Genomic DNA, 22,146 nt, shown 5'->3' on the forward strand with positions numbered 1-22,146 from the left:
AATTACGGTTTCTCCCAATACCTGTACAAAATTAAAATATAATTCTTGTTTCACCCGGATTTCGTCAACCGATTACAGTGGATTGAAATGATGTGCAAGTAATTTATTTATTATCGGCTACCTCAGAAATGTGGGATTGGATTAAAATTTAATTAAATATTCCCATCTTGTTATTCAGCTGTGGTTTTAAATTTACACCTTCCTTTAAATAATTTCGTTCAACACTAGTGTTGGTCTGGTGGTCGATGACAATATTCAGTACCTACGGTTAATATTTAAAGCATGACTGGAATGATTCGCATAATTTCGTAATACGAGTATAGGCGGATTAAAAGTAATACTTGATCTAAAGCTAATTGATTCGATCCAAAAGGTTTAGGTAATTATTCTTTCATGTGAATTATGACAATTGAGTTTCCTGGTGTGAAACTTGATGAACCCCATGACTCAATCAGACCGCCTTAACGTGCCCTCTGAATCACGAATCATATTTCTTTTCCTGATATTCAGGATGATTCAAGCCTGCAACGTAAGGGAGAGTCCGGTAATTTGGACCAGTTTTTTTCAATCCCATTTTACGCATAGTTTTCTTTTGTTTTTGCTAATGTCCATGCACAGTATGTTATGAGACTGTATAATCGGACATTCTCATTTATTTGATGAACCGTATAGAGCTCAGTTATACAAACATGATAGTAAAACTCCCGTTTTAAAATTCCAAGTAGTTTTCGCGGTATAAAAATTCAAAGTTACCTATTTTTTTACTTCAAAATTATGCAAAAATATTCTCACTCGTTAACTAATAACATTTAATTCAGAATTGTTATAATACTTCATAGAGCTCTTAAAACTACACGTAATAAGCGTATTAAGTGCTTCGTAAACGCATTCAGTTAATTAGGAAAAATGATTTTAGTGATTTTTGTTTTTATTTTTTTTCTCAATTATACCTTAATATATGCAAACATTTTTAATTGCAAGATATAGTCTGATATTTAATCTAATTGTATAAAAAAATCAGGTTTAAATTCCGTGATATATTTGAGGAAAATCAAATTGAAAATATGCGCCATATAGAATTGTACCCATCACTTTTTAATAGCAATATTTCTTTTGGATGTTTAAATATCATCAGCTCGATTGTACCAAATTATTGTATTGACATCCGATTTACACAGGTTTCAAATGGATGAGAAAATTATTAAAGGTAGGATAAATTCGACTTCCTAGATTTGTTTACATACTTTTTTAGTTAGTTACTTACATACAACTTAAGTTAATATAAGAGTGTTAAAAAAGAAAAAAGACTCGACTTGAGAACCTCCTCCTTTTTTTTAAGTCGGTTAAAAACAATGTGAATGTGACTTTTTAGAACCTTCAACACTATGCACATAACGGGCGGGATTTGAAACTTTTTAGACATGAATTATTCCTTCCAAAATTGTCGACCCTAGACTCGTAAAAAAATTATTAAGACGTTTTATGTTTTTTCTCAAATATATCACGGAGTTTAAAGCTGATTTTATTAATACAACTAGATGAAAACCCGGCTTCGCTCGGGTGCAATTTGATTCATAATACACAATTCTAGGTGCAAAATGTAGATGTTTCTGTAGTCATCGGTTCTCAAAGAATATTAAATATAGATTCATATAGCTTCGTTAGTTGTGTTTAATAAATATGGTAAATAAAAACTGCAAATGTTTTTACACAAATTATTTTTATTTTAAATCAACATTCAAAATAAACTAAGACAAATTAACCAAACAATCAAATTCAATCGTTAATATAGGTTATGTAAATAACTCTTATTAATAGTCAGAAACGGGATCAGATAAGAAAATACTATTTTCATCAATATCTGGCTCCGGAAGTCCGAAATCTGTTAGTCTCTTTCCGTGGAGTTTTAATGTTTCATCAATTTCTTGTAAAGCCAACTGTTTGGATAATATTTCAGGGCGGGATCTTGTAAAGTTTTCGATAAAATGTGATGCAAATTTTTCCCAAAGAGCATTAGGATCAGTTACTTCACAAAACACGCAAATTAACGCAAACAGCTGTGCCGAGGAAGTTTGAAACCAATTGCTTTATCCAAACATCTTTCCCATTCTTGATCGTCAAAAAGTAGCCCCCTTGCTTGAGCAGCTTCTCGAAATGATGTGTAAATAATATTTTCATATTAATAAGTTCTAACATCTCTGAAGCAAGTCGGCCCTTTGACGTGAAGAAGTAATAGCCGGAGATAATATCGTTCCCGATCAGAAAAGGAATAATTATACATTCTTGCAATTACTTTATCAGCCGCTGACTGAGATATTCCGTGGTTGCCACTGTCCATGGATAAATCTGAAATGTGTCGGAATTTCAGTGTAAAGATATTGTCGAACACTTTCATCTGTTCTGTTTGGTTCAAAAAATGATAATAATATTTCTGGAATTGGCTTTAAGACTGTCTGGGTCTATGTATACCTTCCCATTATGACAACAATTTTTAAAATGATTTTTAATTTTTTCACCTAAAAAATGAAGTGCTTGACATTGAACACATTCATAAATCATAGAACCAACTGAATGTACTGATACTTGAATGGTGTTATTTGAAAGTGCTAAATATAAATAGTTAGTCCTGGGGGCTGATATTCTGTACTAAACCTGCTTGAATATTTACGTTTTTTCGGGGGTCTGCCCGCCATTTGCTATGTGTTCTTTCTCTTCTCCTTCTAAAGAAATAAAATCACTGCTGACTGACAGCAGCTGTTTTTCCTTGTTGTCTGAAGAAGCATCATCACTGCTGACTGACAGTAGCTGTTTTTTCTTGTTGTCCGAAGAAGCATCATCAATCATCAATGAATCCTCGATTAGCGTCAACTCTTCGTTATCAACCTTAAAAGAGAAATATATTTATGAATAGCTAATTTAAAGCTTTAATTTAAATTTTTAATGCTATATTGTGTTACTCTTATTAAACAAATTTAATAAGATGTGATGAAAAAATACACCACATGCAGGAATTGAACCTACATCCTCGACTTCTCCGTTGTCGCGCTCCATCTGAGCTGAGTTTAATAAGAGAAATATATTTTATTTTTAGACAAATATTCAAATAATAATAAGTATTGTGAATGTATGTAGGTGTAGGTATATCCTCCCACCTCTATATTTATTTATACCTCTGTGAAAGATAAATAAAGTTTATTTATTATTATTATTATTTTACTTTACTCAGTGACCTACACTATTAACTTACCTGAAAGTCATCAAATAAATCTTGTGAAGCAGCAGAAGCAGCTTTTTGCTTTTTAGGAAAAAGGTATGATAGTGCCCGAGCCTTGTTTATTCTTAACAGCCTAATTGTTTCTAAGCCACAACACTCGCAATAATTGAAATTATCTGCAAAAATATATTACACAATTATTTATAATAAGAACCAGCCGAGCTCAAGTGGAACTTGCGCATGAAGGAGTCTATTCGGTTATCAGAAAAAACGGTGCAAAAATTGTGTCTGTTTCTGAATTTATGTTGATAACAACTCAACACAGGCTATGCATGTGGTCATTTATTATTATTTTTCGGGTTAAATAAAAAGAAAATTAAGCCGCTTACCGAGTAAATGTTGTCGCATTCCACACATCGACTGCACATTTGCATTTGTTTGCAGTTTCTTACAAATAATTTACCATTACAAAAATTGCATGTCACTGGAATTTATCACTGTGCGAAACTAAATGACATTGACATTTGAACTTCAACTTATAGATGACCCACGCTGAACTGTCCCACCAAACTCAATGACAGGGGGGCGCTACCATCGTTCAACTATATGGTTTCCAACATGGCAAAAATCGGAACCAGCGATCCAGTATTGACGGTGGCGCCCCACTGTCAATGTCATCGATAGGACAGTCCAGTATTTTGGAACTATATAAGGTTATGGCTAATATTCTTTTTTTGTGGTTGAATCGGCCAATACCAGGTTTAAAGAAAAAACACATAACAAAGAGTATATTATCATAAAAATCGCGAAACGCACTGATTTCCATTTATTTATGGATCGATGACAACCCAGCTTTTGGCGTTGATCGCATAGTGAGTGGATGGTGAACTACTAAAGATGGCGACAGCGGTTTGTTTGTCAATGCCATCGGAATTTAACGAAATTCTCCATTATCCGAATTTTGCGGATATATGTTGTCGACTCAAAATCGTTATTTTTTTATGCTTTGTTATTCATATAAGGTTTCGATCCAGTCTACCGTACCCCTTGACGAAATTATTAATATAGATTAGATTAAATATCAGACTATATCTTGCAATTAAAAATGTTTGCATATATTAAGGTATAATTGAGAAAAAAAATAAAAACAAAAATCACTAAAATCATTTTTCCTAATTAACTGAATGCGTTTACGAAGCACTTAATACGCTTATTACGTGTAGTTTTAAGAGCTCTATGAAGTATTATAACAATTCTGAATTAAATGTTATTAGTTAACGAGTGAGAATATTTTTGCATAATTTTGAAGTAAAAAAATAGGTAACTTTGAATTTTTATACCGCGAAAACTACGTGGAATTTTCAAACGGGAGTTTTACTATCATGTTTGTAAAACTGAGCTCTATACGTTTCATCAAATCAATGAGAATGTCCGTTTATACAGTCCTATAACACACTGTGCCATGGTATTATACTAAAAGATAAATTATTCAACTTACTATTTCATAGGTATTAATCAACATGATTGTTGTATATTTAGCACAAATCAACAAAATGCGAGTTCAGAGCATCGGTCCAATTTAGCCAACCGGTTCGATAATTTGTACCACAGGGTTACTAAATTGGATTTCAATAAATTTCAAGCCTATAAAAAAACTATGGCAAAATATTATACGATACATTCTTAACAAATTAGGTAACGAAAAGGAACAGTAGTTAATAACAGACAATCGATATTGTTTTACACGTTATCACAATTTTGAGTACAAGTTTTGTAATGCCAATTATCATAACGCACACTTGTACCTAATATACTTTGCCAGTCTTTTGATTTAATTTATTGTTAGTCAAACATAAATATGCTATTATAACTTCAAAATATGGTTCGCTAAAAATTTTTCAAAATCCTTTGGTATAATTTTCATGCAACTTGATGTGGTACAATTTAACCGACTAGGTGATAGTGCATTTAAAAAATCGGTAAAAAATATAGCTTATAAATACCGAAAAATGTTTAAAATAATTGTAATCCACACTAATTTACACTTCTAATTAATAAATTAGAAACACTGTGTGATTAAATTTAACAAAATTACAAACTCAACATGCATTCTCAAAAGTTACTTGAAAACAATGAAAAAAATCTTTTCAAAATAAAACACACGTGATAATTGTCAAGGCAAAAGCCATGTGGCCGATATTCAATGAATTTAGTTGTGTATCGCTCAGTGTTGCAGTTACAGACATTCAATAAATATTTTACGAAATATTAGGGTGGTACAATTTACCCGGCGGTACAATATACCGAACTCTCCCCTATTAACCAAATTGAGAACAAATACTAAGAAAATAATTAAGGCGATAGGTGAGGCAAAACTGCAAAATAGACCTCTCTTTGAATCCCTACTCCTCCTAAATGGATGATCCAAACAAGAAAAAAAAAATATGTGTGAGATGTATAATATCTTTAACTAAAAAATTGTTGTTCGATTTTTTTGTTACAACTATTAGTTTTGACAGAAAAAAAACCAAATGATAGAAAATTTTATGGTCTAAAAAATTGTTGTTCATTTTTTTTCAAAAATCATGTATTACGTGTCAATCCGTGTCATACATTCAAAATACCCTGTAATTACCACACGCGGGCCGCGCGAATGCGGGAGCTCAGTCTTTCGCTAGCGTTCGCACGGGGAGGCTGTGTCGCATTTCGGCCCGCTCCGCTTCTTTGTTTTTCTATAAAGAATTTATAGCGCAGATGGTACACTCCGTTACTCATAGTAGTTCGGCGGCTGAATTAGTGATTTGAGTACGTCATTTTAAATAAGTATAGGCATTATATAAATTTTTATTTATTTATTTATGTATAAGATAATTTTAATACAAAGGTACACAAGATGCTAATTATCTATTTTTTCTAGATTTATTTGTCTGATTATCTATTTATTCTAGATTTATATAATACTTCGAGACGAGACATATTTTTTTCTTATGTATTAGTAGGTAAGAATAATAAAACAACGAACTTAGGTAAAGGAAATCACAAGACATCAAAAAATACCTACAAAGGATTATTTCAATTCTGTAATTAGCAAAAACGTATTTTATTAATTTCTTGGAAACGATCACATCACTTTTGTGGATTTTGCGTTTCGATTGGTAATTTACAAGGTACCCTGTTGGTCCATTGGTTTTGGTAGGTATGAGTTTTTTTATCTCATTGGTCCCCACAAAAAATCGGAATTATTCCTGGGGAATTTTCGATTCATCTAGCTCAATCGTCTCGTCGCGAATAAGGTTAGGTAAATAAAATTGATACCACCTATTTCGATCCCTGATAATAATATAAAATATACAGGTGTTTGGTAGAACGTTAGACAAACTTCGTAAGTAAGGTCATTTTCAATATGAGTTCGCCCATTTGACCCTAAATGAGCTACTTTTTTTTATTGATATTTATGATATTATGTGGGGATTATGGCAAAACCCTCCACTCTAGTGGAGGAGGCTCATAGTCCAGCAGTGGACTGTAAAGGGCTGTTGATGATGATGATGATGATGATGATATTATTATTATTTTCCGAAATTTGACCTAAAACTGCTTCTTTTTTTTCGCGTGTTTTAACCGATTTATTTATTTTGTATGAATATCCAATATGTTTTTAGTCTAATGGTGCGTCCAGACAGGGCGCACGGGCTCGCGCAGCAAGCTGGTCATCCTGCTCACCCTGCTCTTGAGTGAGCAGGATGTTGAGTTTGCCGCGCGAGCCCGTGCGCCCAGTCTGGACGCACCGTAATAAAAACATTTTATATTCAGATACTGATTGGATAGCTAATTACGAGCCGCCAAAGTTTAACAAAAGTACAAAACACGATAAAAAACAACTTAGAAATTGATTAAAAAAATGAAATGTGTTAGTGGATTGTTTTTAAGATCTTTTAAAAACATCTCCTAATTATCTCTTCTTTCCAATGATAATAACTATAATATCACTTGTAGTAATTAGATATTGGATTTCGCCAAAAATTCAAAGTTTAGTGAAGAAAATGGGAAAATAATACAAAAATTATCCATAGAAAGTTTCTTCAAACATCGCCATCTTTTCTGCTTTTCATTGCTTTTTTATATGATTTATTTCAAAATCAAATCAAAAATAATAACCGCTTATAGGAAAAAAAAGTCTTTTTTTGTATGCGGCTTGATTTTTTGGCTGCCGTGATCACAAGCAGACTGGCAGCTGCTGGAATTATCCGTTCGGGTGGGCTTAAATATTTTAAACTACCCTCATAAATTATTGTCATTGTTACACTGTAGTGGCGTTACCTCGACACACAGTATTCGTATTCGTAATTGACATGTAACTCATATAAAAATATCGCTCAATCCGTGTTTATCTATTTTAGTTGAAATAGAACGCGAAAATTTCAAATCTTATATTTCATCATAGTTATCAGGATCATAATAGCCAAATGTATGTATCAAAAAATTCCTCGATTTTACCAAAAAATAATAACAGAGAAAGTAAAGTCTAAAATTGTATTCAATGATCAAAAATATTTTATTCAATGTTGACCAATATTTGACCAATATTTTTGAACCTGCACAGACAGACATTTACATTTAGGTAGGTACCTACTCGGACACACATTTAAAAACTGTTTAGAAGCTCACTTAGACACACGAATATCGTCAGCCTAACTTTCAAACTGCTTTATGTCCCTTTGAGCAAACTTTACAGTAGGAAATATCTAACTGTTTATTTTTCGTAGTTATGGTACTAATTGAAGTACAATAATGTACTAATTGAAATATAATCATTATATTTCAATTTTGTTTCAGTTTGAAAATTATGCTGACGAGAATTATTATTATTCTGTATAATTTATGATTTTTTAAATTCTGTTTTAAAACACAAAATAAGCATCGCAATTTTTTTCGATCTGCGTAAAAATTAAAATCGAGTCAACATTCTCGTAGGCAGTTATGTTAGAATTGGCAGCGCTTCGCATCTGTATTCTGAGCGCTCTTTGATATCGGGCAGAAGCGCGGGCGCGCGGCGGGAGGCGCGTTGTCTCACTCTAATGCTCAATGTCGTTCGGCCATGTAATCGCCTTAATGAAGCATTAAACTGCATGGAATGATTGAGTACTTTAAGCACAGATTTAGCACCAACCCATTGAGTACCATTAGCGATTTAGAAAACGCAGCAAATAAATTACATTAATATTATTTTTATTTATTTATTTAAAGTACAGTTGCCGCGAATACTCGCTATTATTCGGTATTCGGCATTACTCGACATTTTTTTGATATTCGTCGAATACCGAATAATAGCTAGTATTATTCGGCATTCGGCGAATAGTCGTTTAAAATAAACTTTTAGTGAACAAAAAAACTAATGAGTTAAAAATAATCATATTTTTATTATTTTCCCTAATAAAACAATACACAATATCAATTATTATTTGTAATAGTTATGTACCTGTGCCTATCATATTCATGAAATTAACCCTCCGTGTACCAGGTGACTAAAAGTTACGTCCCGTACCAGGTGGGGGTATGACATACTCTAATAAACAAAGTGAAAAAAATTTCATAGAATTTTTTTTTAGGTGGAAATTAATATTGATTATTTACGTATGCTTATTAGGTTTAAGAAAATCTCTGAGCTGAAAATATGTATTTTAACATTTTTATCATAAAAAACAAAAAGACACAATTTCCGTTGTTCTTGTAATTTAGGAATCAGTTTCTTATGTATAATTTATAATTAGTGCCTCTAATTATGACAACCGTTTTTATTTAACAAAGTACAAGATATTAATGTACAGTCACGGAATGAAAAGGTTCGTCAGTTTTCAAATTGATTCCTTCAACGAATCGCGAGCACATATTACCTTTTGAAACTATGTTACAGAATAATCTCGAGTTGTTTGACGATTTAACTTGTCAAGAAGATAATTATGATTGATAAACTAAAACCTTCTTGTTGGCTCAACCTGCCATTATCTATTAAATAATAAAAACTACATTTTGTAATATTGCACTGATGGGATAGAAAAATAAACAAGCAAAACCTTATTCGTTAGCAAACGTCATATTTATTTAAATGTTAGCAGCACTGTTTCTTGCGCGGTTATGTTGGCAGGTTTGACTCTTACAGTACCTAGTGCAAGCGAAAACCGACACTAAGGTGACGAACCTTTTCATTCCGCGACTGTACTTATAATTTAAAAGTAAATTAGAAACGACGACATCGTAAAGGTAGCAGGGAAGCGCTGGACGCAGGCCGCTACCAATCTATCAACATGGAAAGCATTGGGGGAGGCCTATGTTCAGCAGTGGACGTCCTATGGCTGAAATGATGATGATGATGATGAAATTAAAAACTGGAATTACATTTATTTTAATCATTGGTTTTCAATTTACCACAATATTCTGATGAAAGAAAATGAGTATGCTCAATGCATAAAATGGGAGCGTAACAATTTCATAAGTAGGTATGTATAACATGAAACAAATTTCTTTAACTTTATTGTTTTCTTTTCTCACAACCTTAGAAGAAATTAGAAATAATTTTAATTTTTTTATGTCGAATAGTAATGTCGAGTTATTCGACTATTCGCCAAAGTGAATGGCGAATAATCGGTATTCGACTATTCGCTATAACCACTATTCGCGGCAACTCTAATTTAAAGGCACAACCACAGAATGTATGTAATTGCAGCTCCTGATTAACTCACTGCTCTCGGAAATTGCCGGACTGTTTCTAATTGGGCTCATAATTTTCTTTCTCTTTCTTCTTTGCCCAAACATTACAATTTGTGTCCAACATATTTGAAGTTTTGTATAAAACTTAACAAATTTTCGTTGGAAAAGAACCCACTCTAAGAACAAAGCTTCGGATAAAATTCAATTCTACTGCTATACTAATTTCAGTATTATTTTGTAAGTACTTTAATACATTAAGTACATTTTCCAAACTGAATATCTTCACAAATAATTAATTACTCAACAAGCAATTAGGTAGTATGACAATAAAATTCCCCAATATTACAGCTGACAAACGGCCCAAATAGAGCACTGTCGTTTATTAAGTATATTAAGAGATAAATCATGAAGACCATCTGTGCGTTTGTTCTCTTTATATCAATTGATATGGATGTCCTCGATTTTGTAGTGTCAGAGAAATAATAGTCGGAAAAAGGATAACGGGCAAATAAATATAGTTGGTCAAGGTATTTTTATTACCTTTAGTATTAACTGGACACTTCGTTTTTAGGGTTCCGTAGTCCTTACAAGGAACCCTTAATAGTTTCGTCATGTCCGTCTGTCTATCTGTCCGTCCGAGGTTTTGCTTGGAAACTATTGGCACTAGAGAGCTCCCACCACCCCCTTTAAAAACTAAACTGTTGGCTTGAAAAATCTGGAAAATAATCGTATTATAAAAAAATTACTTTAGATGATGATGATGATGAAAAATTACTAGATACCTACTTAGCGTATTTTTTAATAATATTTTCGACATATGTTCGCATTAAGTGTAGAAAGCTCTTAGTACCTCTTATTACAAAATTTTCTTACATAGAACATGATTGGGGCAAGGTGGAGGGTACTTCCATGATTGACCTGCGATCTAGTGCCACGAGTAAATCACATACCAACAAGCTGTCAACGCTTAAAGCATTTTATAAAAGAAGATAATAAAACTACGACTTTATCTCTCAGGATTTGGAAATAACGGCACATGATGTCCTTAATAAATCTGGGCACATACACACTAACACTGCAAACACAATTTAGGAGAAAAAGCACTTGAAGTTAATAAATGAGGTCGTGAAAATTATGATTTATTCACCTTGAATTTGACTCCCAGTAATGTTATACGTGTTCGCGAAAGAACACTAGATTTATCACCATCTTATAAATGGCTTGTTTTCGTCGAAGATACGCTAAAATGAGTATTTCGCTTACGTCCCGCCTTCTGTTTGCCTTTCTCCCTACAATATTCAGTAGAAGGAAAACAGCTATAACTTATACCAAAAGGGATAGAGATAGGGGGTGCTGGTGGTTAGAGAGGGACGCGAGGGAACCAAGGGAGCTGTGTTGACGCAGCTTTGTAGTAATTGCGTGACACATCTTGACCAGTTTATTTGCAATAACAATGCGGATATTACATTCAGAATAATTAATGTATTTGTGCTATAGCAAATGTTGGGTTTAGTACCTCAAACATTGTAGTTTTATTCATTCAATTACTTTGGTGTCGAAATCCTTCCCTGAATGGACTGAAATTTATTGGGAATGAATCCTAAAATAACGGTTTAATAGCGCCCGGGATAGACCTCGGGAGCTGTCACTCACTACAAGGTATTAAACTGAGTAATTTTCGAGGCCCCTAAACAATTTAGTGGCGGTGTGAAACTGAGGGCTGATATTAAATTTCTATTTTCAGGTGGACGAGCAGACGGCCGGTGAATAATATGTAACACGTCACTGCAGTGACGCAGACGATAATCTAGTGTTAGTGGTTAGCCTTCCAAGCAGCAAGATGGGCAAGAAGAACTCAAAACTCAAACAAGACACGATCGATCGACTGACAAGCGCTACTTACTGTGAGTACCTCTTTTATAAGACATGCCAAAGCCTATACGATGACTTCATAGTTCAAAAAGATCAACCAGTATGTGATAAATAAACCACATTCTAATCTAAATAAAACAAACACACATCCAATACTAAGTCTATTAAGAAAGTAATTTTCCAAACACACAAATTTTAATTTATTAAGTTTAAGTCTGAACGTGCTGCTATTTTCTAAGAAGTTCAGTTATTCATTGTTACTTACTGATTTATTTGAGCTATAAGTACCAACCCCACGCATTCCACAGTATTCCAGGAAGAAGTACTTATATTCTCTTAAAATAGTACACTTATACCCACGCTAACTTCTAATACACGAGTAACTTTCTACCTATCAATAGATATAGGTACTTCGGTATTTACATTAATATCGGAGCACGTAACATGTGATGCTCAAGAAAATACATTTTCTTGAGTTTAGTACAGAATAATTTTATTACTTCATATATTAAACCAGTCTCATCCATCAGTAGGAACATCGTTATAAGATAGGACTCGTTAACTTGAACATTACTCGTTATCTTTTACTGTTGATTGTCATAAATCAGAAACCGTTCAAGGAATTCACTTGATTGATTAGACTGTGTTCCTAGAAAGATGGTAGAAACGAAAGATCATCGAAACCACACCATGTTCCGAGAATAAATAGAAGCTTCTGCCCGGCTTCGGGAAGGCCCACAAGATCAGTGCAATTCGGTTCATCCATTGCTCCTAAAGGAAACCTACTAAATCGGTTATTATAACTGCGATATCATAGACCGTATTATTTCAAGTTCCTGGAAACATTGAAGTTTCTGCCTGAAGATCAGTCAAAGATCTGGTCTGGAAATACATAGCTGACAGAGCTTTTTCGCTTCTATCTATAAGATAGAAATGCCAATCCGTCGAAATTTCCTTCCCAACATTGGTTTTCTTTTATCGCTACTTTCGAAGAGTGCCAGAATTAGCAAATTATCCAAGACCGTGCTGCTCCTCGGTTTGGGAAGTCCAATTCGTTAATTAAGTTAACAGTCAGGAGTGATTAATGAGATGGCATGCCCTAAATCCAAAATGACACTTCATGACTAGTGAGGGGATCGATTTTGGTTATCAGTAAAAGAAAGTACCTACCAAAACTTTTTTATAAAATATGAAGAACATTTTTTGTTTGAGTTTACGCACCCCTTGTTGATTAAAATTTTTACATGGTCTTACTAAGCTGAAAACATAAGTTTACATTACCAATTTCCAATAACTTTTCTACAGTCATTAACTGAATTGCGTTCTTTAATCCTCCAATAGAAATAACCGTCTAACGAAGAGCTGAACGGTAGCAGTTAAAATCGATAGCTCTTGATTATGTCATCCCGCGATGGCACAACACTACAAGTTGCGCATTTAGAGAGCCCTGAGTGGAGACTCGTCCTCGCCAAGTGGAATCATAAGTGAAAATCGATTCATCAGCTCGGCTGCGGATTGTAATTAAAACGGAGAACAATTGAACTGCGGTTATTGGGCACATCTTTGTACGACGTAGCTTAGCGGTAGCCCGACATCGTATTCGTGGTTAATGTACCAGATTGAGTGGTGATTATAAGCTTCTATAATAGAAGAAAGATTAATTCACTCTTGCGCAATAGGGCTGCCAGTTCCGATGGCGTTGGACATCTTGCGGGGCTAAAACGTTTTTAAATTGAAGATTTATGTGACACAAAGTGCGTAATATAGGTAGACCAAAGCCTATATCAGGTAAATTAGAGAGGGTTGTTCTCTGACAATGGAGACAAAAATGCTCCTGATAATGATGAAGTGAAACAACAACATGACCCTGGAGCTACTTGTAATATTTCTTTTTGTAAATACATACATTCAATTGAGTAATGTTAATGCAGCAAAATTAAATTAACTCATACAATAGTAACAGGTACCTATTCAGTCTTTACTAAGGATGTTTGTGTAAATAACATGCAAAGTAACTATAACGCGATGCAAACTTCCGGTAACTTAACCGGCTGTCAGAGGTCGGGTCTATTTATGCGCCATTCCCGGGAATATTCCCATTGATGGGAATGTTGGGTATGGACATCTCTAGCAGGAGGCTGTGTCGGTTTTACGAGCGGACGACTTAATCGACTGAAATGACAAATTGAACGAAAACTTTCTAACCATATTACTAGCATTCATTCTATAGAGTACACGTGAATTGAGTGCTCCTTTTGTGTACTTATTACAATAAACGAAATCTAATAAATGGGTTTTATCTTTAGCTTCTTCATGATGAAAAATATGATATTGAAATTTGGGGCACTAGAATAGACAAAGAAAAGATATACGGACAGACAATCGGATGTGAATAGGTATTTTATCAATTGAATTTAGAGCTGAAAATTCGAAACGGCATTTAGAAAATGTTCCACCAATAATACCTACATAGATTTGGCAATGTTTGCAGTCGTTGAGTGCATGCAATATAATAGATTTATGCACATCCACGTTGTCTAGCATTTGACATTGAAATAATTCGGTTTACTGTGCGTGCCAAGTGAGTGCTTAGCGATGTCAACAGCAAATATGCGCTGTTTTTCTTGCTGTGGTATTATTTCGGCTTTACATAGCGAACAGAATAATAAACAACTTTACCTAGAAGGGTGTACTTACGATGGTATTCGTTAAGTACTCGTACGTTGAAAAGAATTTTGGATAGTTTGAGTGATTTATTCTTTCGATAAGGATCACTGCATATAATTTACACACTTATTTTGAACCTTAATCTGCTTAAAATAAACAAATCAAATAAAAATATTAAAAACTGTCTAGTGAAACAAATAGCCGTGTTACAGCGATAGATCAAACTACGCTGCAAGTAAAATCGTGTTGGGAAATGGGACTCGCTTTTACCGTATTCCATGAAACTCATATTTTCCGGAGCCATTTTCGTAAGTGAGAATCCATCCTACCCTCCACTTTCTGCTTTCCATTTTTCGATCACCCTCCTAATTGTTTTGCAAACATTGCTGAAGCTAGATCCCCTAATAGGTAAGTAAAGGTATAGGTAGCACTTAGGTACGCGCATTGATTTTAACTTCTTTAATATACTTTTATGGTAAAGTGAAGAAGAAGACGAACAAAAGCTATAATCGTATATTTATCAAACAAAATACATTCATTCATAAAATAGCCTTTATTCATACCTTTATTTCATCCTTAATCAAACATTATAAATGAAAGTAACTAGATTTATGAAAAAACAACAGGTTACGAAGAAAACTGGATGTGCAATATTATTTTATTTGTGAAATAATTTCACGTTCTCAATTATTGATTGTCATAACAATCAAATCAATCTGTAATGACATTTAATTTGAACCCTGAAATGGAAGCAATAACATTTAAAATTCATCAGCATCGCCACAGCGAGCAACGCAAAGTAATTTCAACATTGATTTTATAAATTGTCTTTGTAGCCAACTCTGTCATTAGTAGGTAAAATGCAACGCTAACTTTTACAGTAAGTGTGTTTTGTAATACAAATTGGCCATTGACAGAGAATAGACTAAAGACAACTTACATGATGTGCAGGACGACTACTAATCAGCCGAGCGGAACCCTAAAAATATCAAAAGAAACCGCAGTAAATACATATACGCACTTATAGCTATAAATATGTAATAAATCATCGGCGCTCGGCAAGTACCTAAAAAGACAGAGACAGCGCGAGCGCGCAAAGGACAGCGATAGTACGCGCGCCCGCGATAACCGCCCTTACGATCTACGAAATAAGGCTCATATCCGGACGCCTTATAGTTTGTTTACGACTCCCGCGAGTTCGAGTAAGTACTTGCGTATTCCCGAATACGGGCGGACCGCGTATGGTTCTAGAAAATAGGCGGGATTTTATGGGTATATAAACCGGCTGCCGGGCCGCACCAAGCATAGTCTTCCACAAGCAAGCAAAGTGATAACAGCGAAGAATAGTCTACGAAGAACAGTCAACTCTCGCCGAGCGTATAGTGAACATAGTGAATAGTACAACGACTACAGCATAGACCTCGGACACCGTTATAGCATAGCGACTTCGGATACCGTATAGACCGTACTCCTTCAGCGTGTGACATCGACCGCACCGTGTTCACCGTATAGAACGTCACACCGCACATAGTATAAAAGCCACGACGTGGCAACGATCCACCACCGATTATAGTATAGTTGTGCAGCGATTGGAGACACCGTCAGCGGAGCTTCTACAGTCTACAGTCCACCGCTCTCCGTTCACCGCATCCGTACAGCCCACTCCGCTTTTCTACTCCAGTCAACGATTATCTGGCCTCCGATAGTTCCGTACAGTTTTCTAGCCGGATAATAAACAGTCCTGCACATTTTTCTGGTCCTTCGAGCCGGATCGTTGTCTACCGATCCCGAAGACATAGAACCTTCGAGAACACCGAAGCGGCCTTCGTGAAGTGGCATAGTATAGTACAAATAGAAGATGCCTGTGACACGATCCAGGAAAGGCAAGGCGAAAACATCGCAGCCCGCTACGCCGCCCATGACGCCATCACCAGAAGACATGACGTCATCACAGTCCGCTACCGCACAGGAGGACTTAATTCATTTGGAGCCTCCATCCGTAACAGACGTCACAGGACAGCACTTGACGGCTTCACCACGAGCACCGCTTGCTCATACCGACTGCGCCCGTCGACTAGCCGAGGCGGAGGCTACGATAGCCCGCCTTGAATTAGAGCTTGCCATCGCCCGCCGCAAGCTAATCGAAATGGAGTCCGCCGATAGTGAAGATGACTTGGCAGTCTCAAAACAGGAGCACTGCGCCTTACAACCGCAGTTGCCTTCTACCGTAACCGAACCGCAGCCGATGTCATCGAAGATAGACCTCACGGAACTCGCATCCGCTATCGCAACAGCAGCACGCGCCGGACAGCAGCCACAGTTTATAGGAGAATTACCGAACTTCAATGGCGCGCACTACGAATGGCTCGCATTCAAAGCGGCCTACACCGAAACAGCGAGTTACTTCAGCGAATTAGAAAATATAGCGAGACTCCGGCGGTCACTCACGGGAAGAGCAAGGGAAGCCGTGACCTCCTTGCTGATAGTAAACGCGAAGGCTCAAGAAATCATGCGCACTTTAGAAATGCGCTTTGGCCGCCCGGACTCCATAGCTCTGTCCGAGATAGATAATTTGAGACGTGTTCAGAGACTCACCGACTCACCGGAACAGGTTTGTGTGTTCGCTAGCAGAATTCAGAATAGCGTAGCGACACTCCGTGCCCTTGAGCGAACACACTACCTCTACAACCCAGAGATAGTTCATAGTCTTACCGAGAAGTTGACACCGGCGCTTCGCTACCGGTGGTATGACTACGCCTGGGAGCACACAGAGGAGGAACCAGACCTCATAAAGTTTAGTCGTTTCATCGAGCTAGAAGCCATGAAGTGTGCTAAGTTCGCTGCTCCCGAACCAGTTTACCGAGAAGACAGTTATCGTTATAGCAAACAACAGAATACCCAGCGTGTCTTCCACATAGAAGAGAAGAGAGTACAGCAGAGATCGTCATGCCCAGTGTGCGACGGCAACCATTCCGTCACCGACTGTGGCAAGCTGAGAAAAGCCATCAGCAGTGAACGCTGGGACATCGCGAAACAGAAGCGCCTGTGCTACCGTTGTCTTCAGTCCTGGAATAGAGCACATAGATGTCCAGGGATACCGTGCAAAATAGATGGTTGCAGGAAAACGCACCACAAGTTACTGCACCATGAAACCGCTGCGCCTACCGAAAAAGTGAACGCAATAGTTTCACTTACGCACGTCGATGAAATTGCGGATAGAAATCCGTCAGGCGCTCATCGAAACCACAGTACGAAGATGATTGAAAACCGACGTTCACCGCATAACCGGCGGGAGTCGTCGCAAAATAGAAATCGGCAGGAGTCATCGCAGCTTCCATACCGGCGGGAGGCTTCATGGCGTGAAAATAAAATAGAGGAAAAGCGTAGAAACTTCGACAATCGCCCATTGTCCGTACCACGCCTAACTTCGAAAGGAAAACAGCGTTCAACAGAAGACATCCATAGACAGCGCCGACCTATAGAAGAGACAAATTGGAGAACGAAGACTCCAGTACCGGCGGGAGATACAGAACCGCAACACCGTCACCGTGATAGTCACCTCCGCTCCGCCACCGTTTCACCGAGCAGAAACAGCAGTCGTCCTGCTAGCTGTTTTTCTGCATCAACGAGTCCGTCGCTGCACGGCGGGAGTATGTGCAGGACGACTACTAATCAGCCGAGCGGAACCCTAAAAATATCAAAAGAAACCGCAGTAAATACATATACGCACTTATAGCTATAAATATGTAATAAATCATCGGCGCTCGGCAAGTACCTAAAAAGACAGAGACAGCGCGAGCGCGCAAAGGACAGCGATAGTACGCGCGCCCGCGATAACCGCCCTTACGATCTACGAAATAAGGCTCATATCCGGACGCCTTACGGTCAATACGGTATCCGAAGTCGCTATGCTATAACGGTGTCCGAGGTCTATGCTGTAGTCGTTCTTCTATTAACTATCTTCACTATGCGCTCGGCGAGAGTAGACTATTCTTCTCTAATCAATCGAAGTGATATAGTCTTCTACAAGCAACCGAAGAGAATAGTCTCCGATAGCACAGCGAAGAATAGTCTACTCTCGCCGAGCGCATAGTGAAGATAGTTAATAGAAGAACGACTACAGCATAGACCTCGGACACCGTTATAGCATAGCGACTTCGGATACCGTATTGACCGGACTCCTACAGCGTGTGACATCGACCGAACCGTGTTCACCGTTTATAGCGTCACACCGCACATAGTATAGAAGCCACGAGGTACGAAGACGTGGCAACGATCCACCACCGATTATAGTATAGTAGTGCAGCGATTGGAGACACCGTCAGCGGAGCTTCTACAGTCTACAGTCCACCGCTCTCCGTTTCACCGCATCCGTACAGCCCACTCCGCTCTTCTACTCCAGTCACAGTTATCTGGCCTCCGACAGTTCCGTACAGTTTTCCAGCCGGATAATAAACAGTCCTGCACACATGATCTAATAGTTTTTTTTAATATTAGACTAATTAATTATTAATTATAAGAGAAAGACTACCTAATTCATACTGAAGTCTTCTTAGTCGAATTATTAACGAAGGTCTTCAAAGGAAGACCTTTGCAATTATTTCGATGGTTAAACAATTCCTTGAAGAACAGAGGTAGGTATCTAATCTACCTATGTATGATACACATACGTGCTCTCCTTATACATAAGTAAATAGGTATGTATGTATACGTGATTTGCACGCGAGTTTCTAGAGTATTCTTAGAACAATGTCAAAGAGTCACTGGTATCGAATTTTACTTTTGACCTTCCAATTTGCATAATTAAACATTATCATACCTTCAATTTATGTTTTGGAAAGAACTTTTGATACCAATGCAAAATAATCAACCAAAAAAAACTGGATGTATCAAACAAACAAAATGATCAAATAACAAGGCCGTTGGAGAAATAATGGAAAAGGAAGAAAAACTTTCAATAAGCACAATTATTTTTATTGCAGTCATAAAAATCAAACCTACATAAAATGCTATGTGATACTTTATGTTATGTAAATTGTAAAGATACCATCAGATAAGGAAGGATCTACATGTAGTTTGTAATGTTTAATAGAGACAATAATTTAGACTTCACTTGCAACTTATTTAAGTACCTAAATAAATTGTAGGTAGAGGCAAAACTATAAACAAAATAAAACAAGCATTTTTTGACATTTATTTCTGTAAATTAGCTTTTATAAAGCGCTTTTAGACATTTACCTGCGACAAAAATAATTATTCTGAAAGCATAATTAGAATTGCCAACACGCACAACTAATGTAGGTACCTAGTTTCTGTAGATGGGCAGTTTTTGCGATATGAAAAAATTAGTAGGCATTACCTACTATTTATCCTCTAATCCAACAGTTATGGATAACACGCAAAATATTCTAAATACGAGTAGAATCCCAAACCGTCCGTGCGTTGAAACGTGGCTGAACAACAGTCCCATATATCAGTAGGATAATCTTAGTGGATTTAGTTTAGTACCTATTTGCTTTGCATAAATTCAACCAGGCGTGGACAAATTATATAAATCAATTCACGCAACAGGAGCTATGGGTGCAAGTACAGTGGACTAACGGTATTGAATTAATCAAAGCATTTGATTTGAAAGCCTATTGCTAAATGGGCTCAGTTTGCACATGCAAATAAACACCATTAATGCACAATGGCAGTTGTAACTAAACCTGTTCAAGTGACTATGGTCGAATAGATGATATAATGATCTTCCATGATGGTATAAACAAAAGTCTATTAAATCATTAAGCAATTATGTATTTTTTCATTATTACATTTCGCTAATTAAGCACGTATCTTCATGTAAGTAGGTACAAAACATTGTGTACCCTGTACTTAAGTGGCCACTTGGGTACAGCATAGTATTTCTCTGAACCTTCGTTCCCGAAATTAATATGTATAAATATTATTCAATTGACGGTTTCATAAGCTTGCAAACGTACTCTATAACAGTGTGGATAATTTAGCACCCCAGTTTATACCTGTGTTGTTTTGTAGATGGTAATTGAAATTTACTTCTCTGCGAATAAGAGCATTAATTTAGGGTCCGATTTTGGCTAATACTAGTTCGCCAAGTTTCCGAATAAGTTGAGAAGTTATCTTTATGAGTCAGAAGTGACAAAGTTCGGTTGACGGCGCCGTTTAGTCTGTCACATCGAGCGAGGGCAATAGCCTTTGATTTTACCCTTTAGAATCCAAGGTTTTTTATATCGAAGAATTTTTCTTAGCAAGAACTCTACGCCAATATTTTTTTGTTTAAAAAATCCGACATATCCCAAATCCTTTCCCATGGAATAGGATTATATGCGTAAAGCTTTTCCCGCACAAAAATAAGGAAAACAAAGGGGAATATTATATTGGGACTGCACTAAATTAAGACAAATTGACCTATTTCACACAATTTCTCATGTCTAAATCTGGTACAATAATTATTGTATATCTAACCTCTATACGACCCAAATTCTCGGCATCTCAGACCTCATAATACAATTTTGTTTTTAGCCGCCTCTGTGTTCTCTAGCTCTGCCTCATTTATTTATAAATGATCCGTTAAACCGAAGGGATAGTCGCATTTAATTTAGTCAGATTATGGGAGTCTATTAGAGTCCAGAAATATTTCGAACATTCGAAACGGTTTGATTCAAACCAGAGTCATCAAAATAAAAAATTTTCTTTCGATCTTAAAAGATTCTTATTGATTTTATAAATCACACTAGGGCCCGATAGTGACGTGAATGTGAGTATGCATTCGTAGTAATCCGTTGTTCGTGCAACAATTAGAACGTCACATAGTTCGCGCGTGCCGCCATATTTGCAGGAAACCGAGGAATTCTTTGAATGTGTTGCCGCTTTATTCTGAATATCCACACTGGGCGATAATACTTTTTATCAAGTTCATTATTAACCAAAAATTCCTATCTTAGGGACAATCTACAGGTTGTAGAACCTAAAGAAATATACCTACCTAAGGTTTCAATCCAAATCGGTAGCGTGTCTTCGAGCAATATTTCGATGTAATGTTCACGATAATTGCTAAAATGGAGTACTCGGGTGTAGTGCTTAAAACTTGATACAATGGCAAGCCCTAAATTGTAGGGCTTCATGAGTCTATTTATAGGCTCACTATTAGGAAAAACAAAATTCGTTCGTAGTTTCACAAAGACTGCTCACCAAGTACTGTACTTTTTGACTACTTATATAAAAACTTTTTTTTATATAAGGATTAAATACTTATCTTGAAAACATCGAACTGCCTAAGGCGGGAAACGAACCCACGACCATTTTTTTTATTGAAGGGTGTCTAGGAAAATCACTACCTGTAACTAAGTAAAAAGAAGCAACTCGTGTTTGGGAAGCTATCAAAAGCTCTTCTGTTAGTGGACATTAGGTTTTAGCGGACATACCGTGGGGCGGGCTCGCGTGCCGCTAGCCACTTCCCGCCCTAGGTGTCGGCATCGGCCTTAGCTCGCACCCGACGCTCATGACACTCCTTTTTTGCGTCACAATTTTTATGGTTTCCTCTTCGGCTGGGATGGCCGTTTTCCGACATTTTAGTAATACCTGAGCAGTGTAGCGGAATGTTCAGATGTCACGTATTGGAGAGACGTAGGTACTCGTACTTCGCGAACGTCTGTGCTTTTGTTTAT

At 36.6% G+C, this 22,146-nt stretch overlaps 2 protein-coding genes across 3 annotated transcripts in view; one reads left to right on the plus strand and one right to left on the minus strand.

Annotated features, from left to right (window-relative positions):
• LOC135086768 (frequenin-2) overlaps window positions 1–22,146 on the plus strand; it is a 275,388-nt gene that overhangs the window by 107,277 nt on the left and 145,965 nt on the right. For both annotated transcript variants that reach the window (XM_063981558.1, XM_063981560.1), the window contains one exon: window positions 11,667–11,826. In XM_063981558.1, coding sequence (XP_063837628.1) covers window positions 11,763–11,826 — 64 coding nt within the window. In that variant the 5' untranslated portion in view covers window positions 11,667–11,762. The remainder of the gene's footprint in view (window positions 1–11,666; window positions 11,827–22,146) is intronic.
• On the minus strand, window positions 1,612–3,922 carry LOC135086770 (uncharacterized). The gene is made up of 4 exons (XM_063981562.1): window positions 3,604–3,922; window positions 3,248–3,390; window positions 2,669–2,883; window positions 1,612–2,346 (listed from the first exon to the last, which is right to left on the minus strand). Exons 1-4 carry the CDS (start codon window positions 3,629–3,631, stop codon window positions 2,298–2,300), a joined length of 435 nt encoding a protein of 144 aa, XP_063837632.1. The 5' UTR covers window positions 3,632–3,922; the 3' UTR covers window positions 1,612–2,297.

Source organism: Ostrinia nubilalis, chromosome Z, assembly GCF_963855985.1.
Source record: "Ostrinia nubilalis chromosome Z, ilOstNubi1.1, whole genome shotgun sequence".
Taxonomy (NCBI): Eukaryota; Metazoa; Arthropoda; class Insecta; order Lepidoptera; family Crambidae; genus Ostrinia; species Ostrinia nubilalis.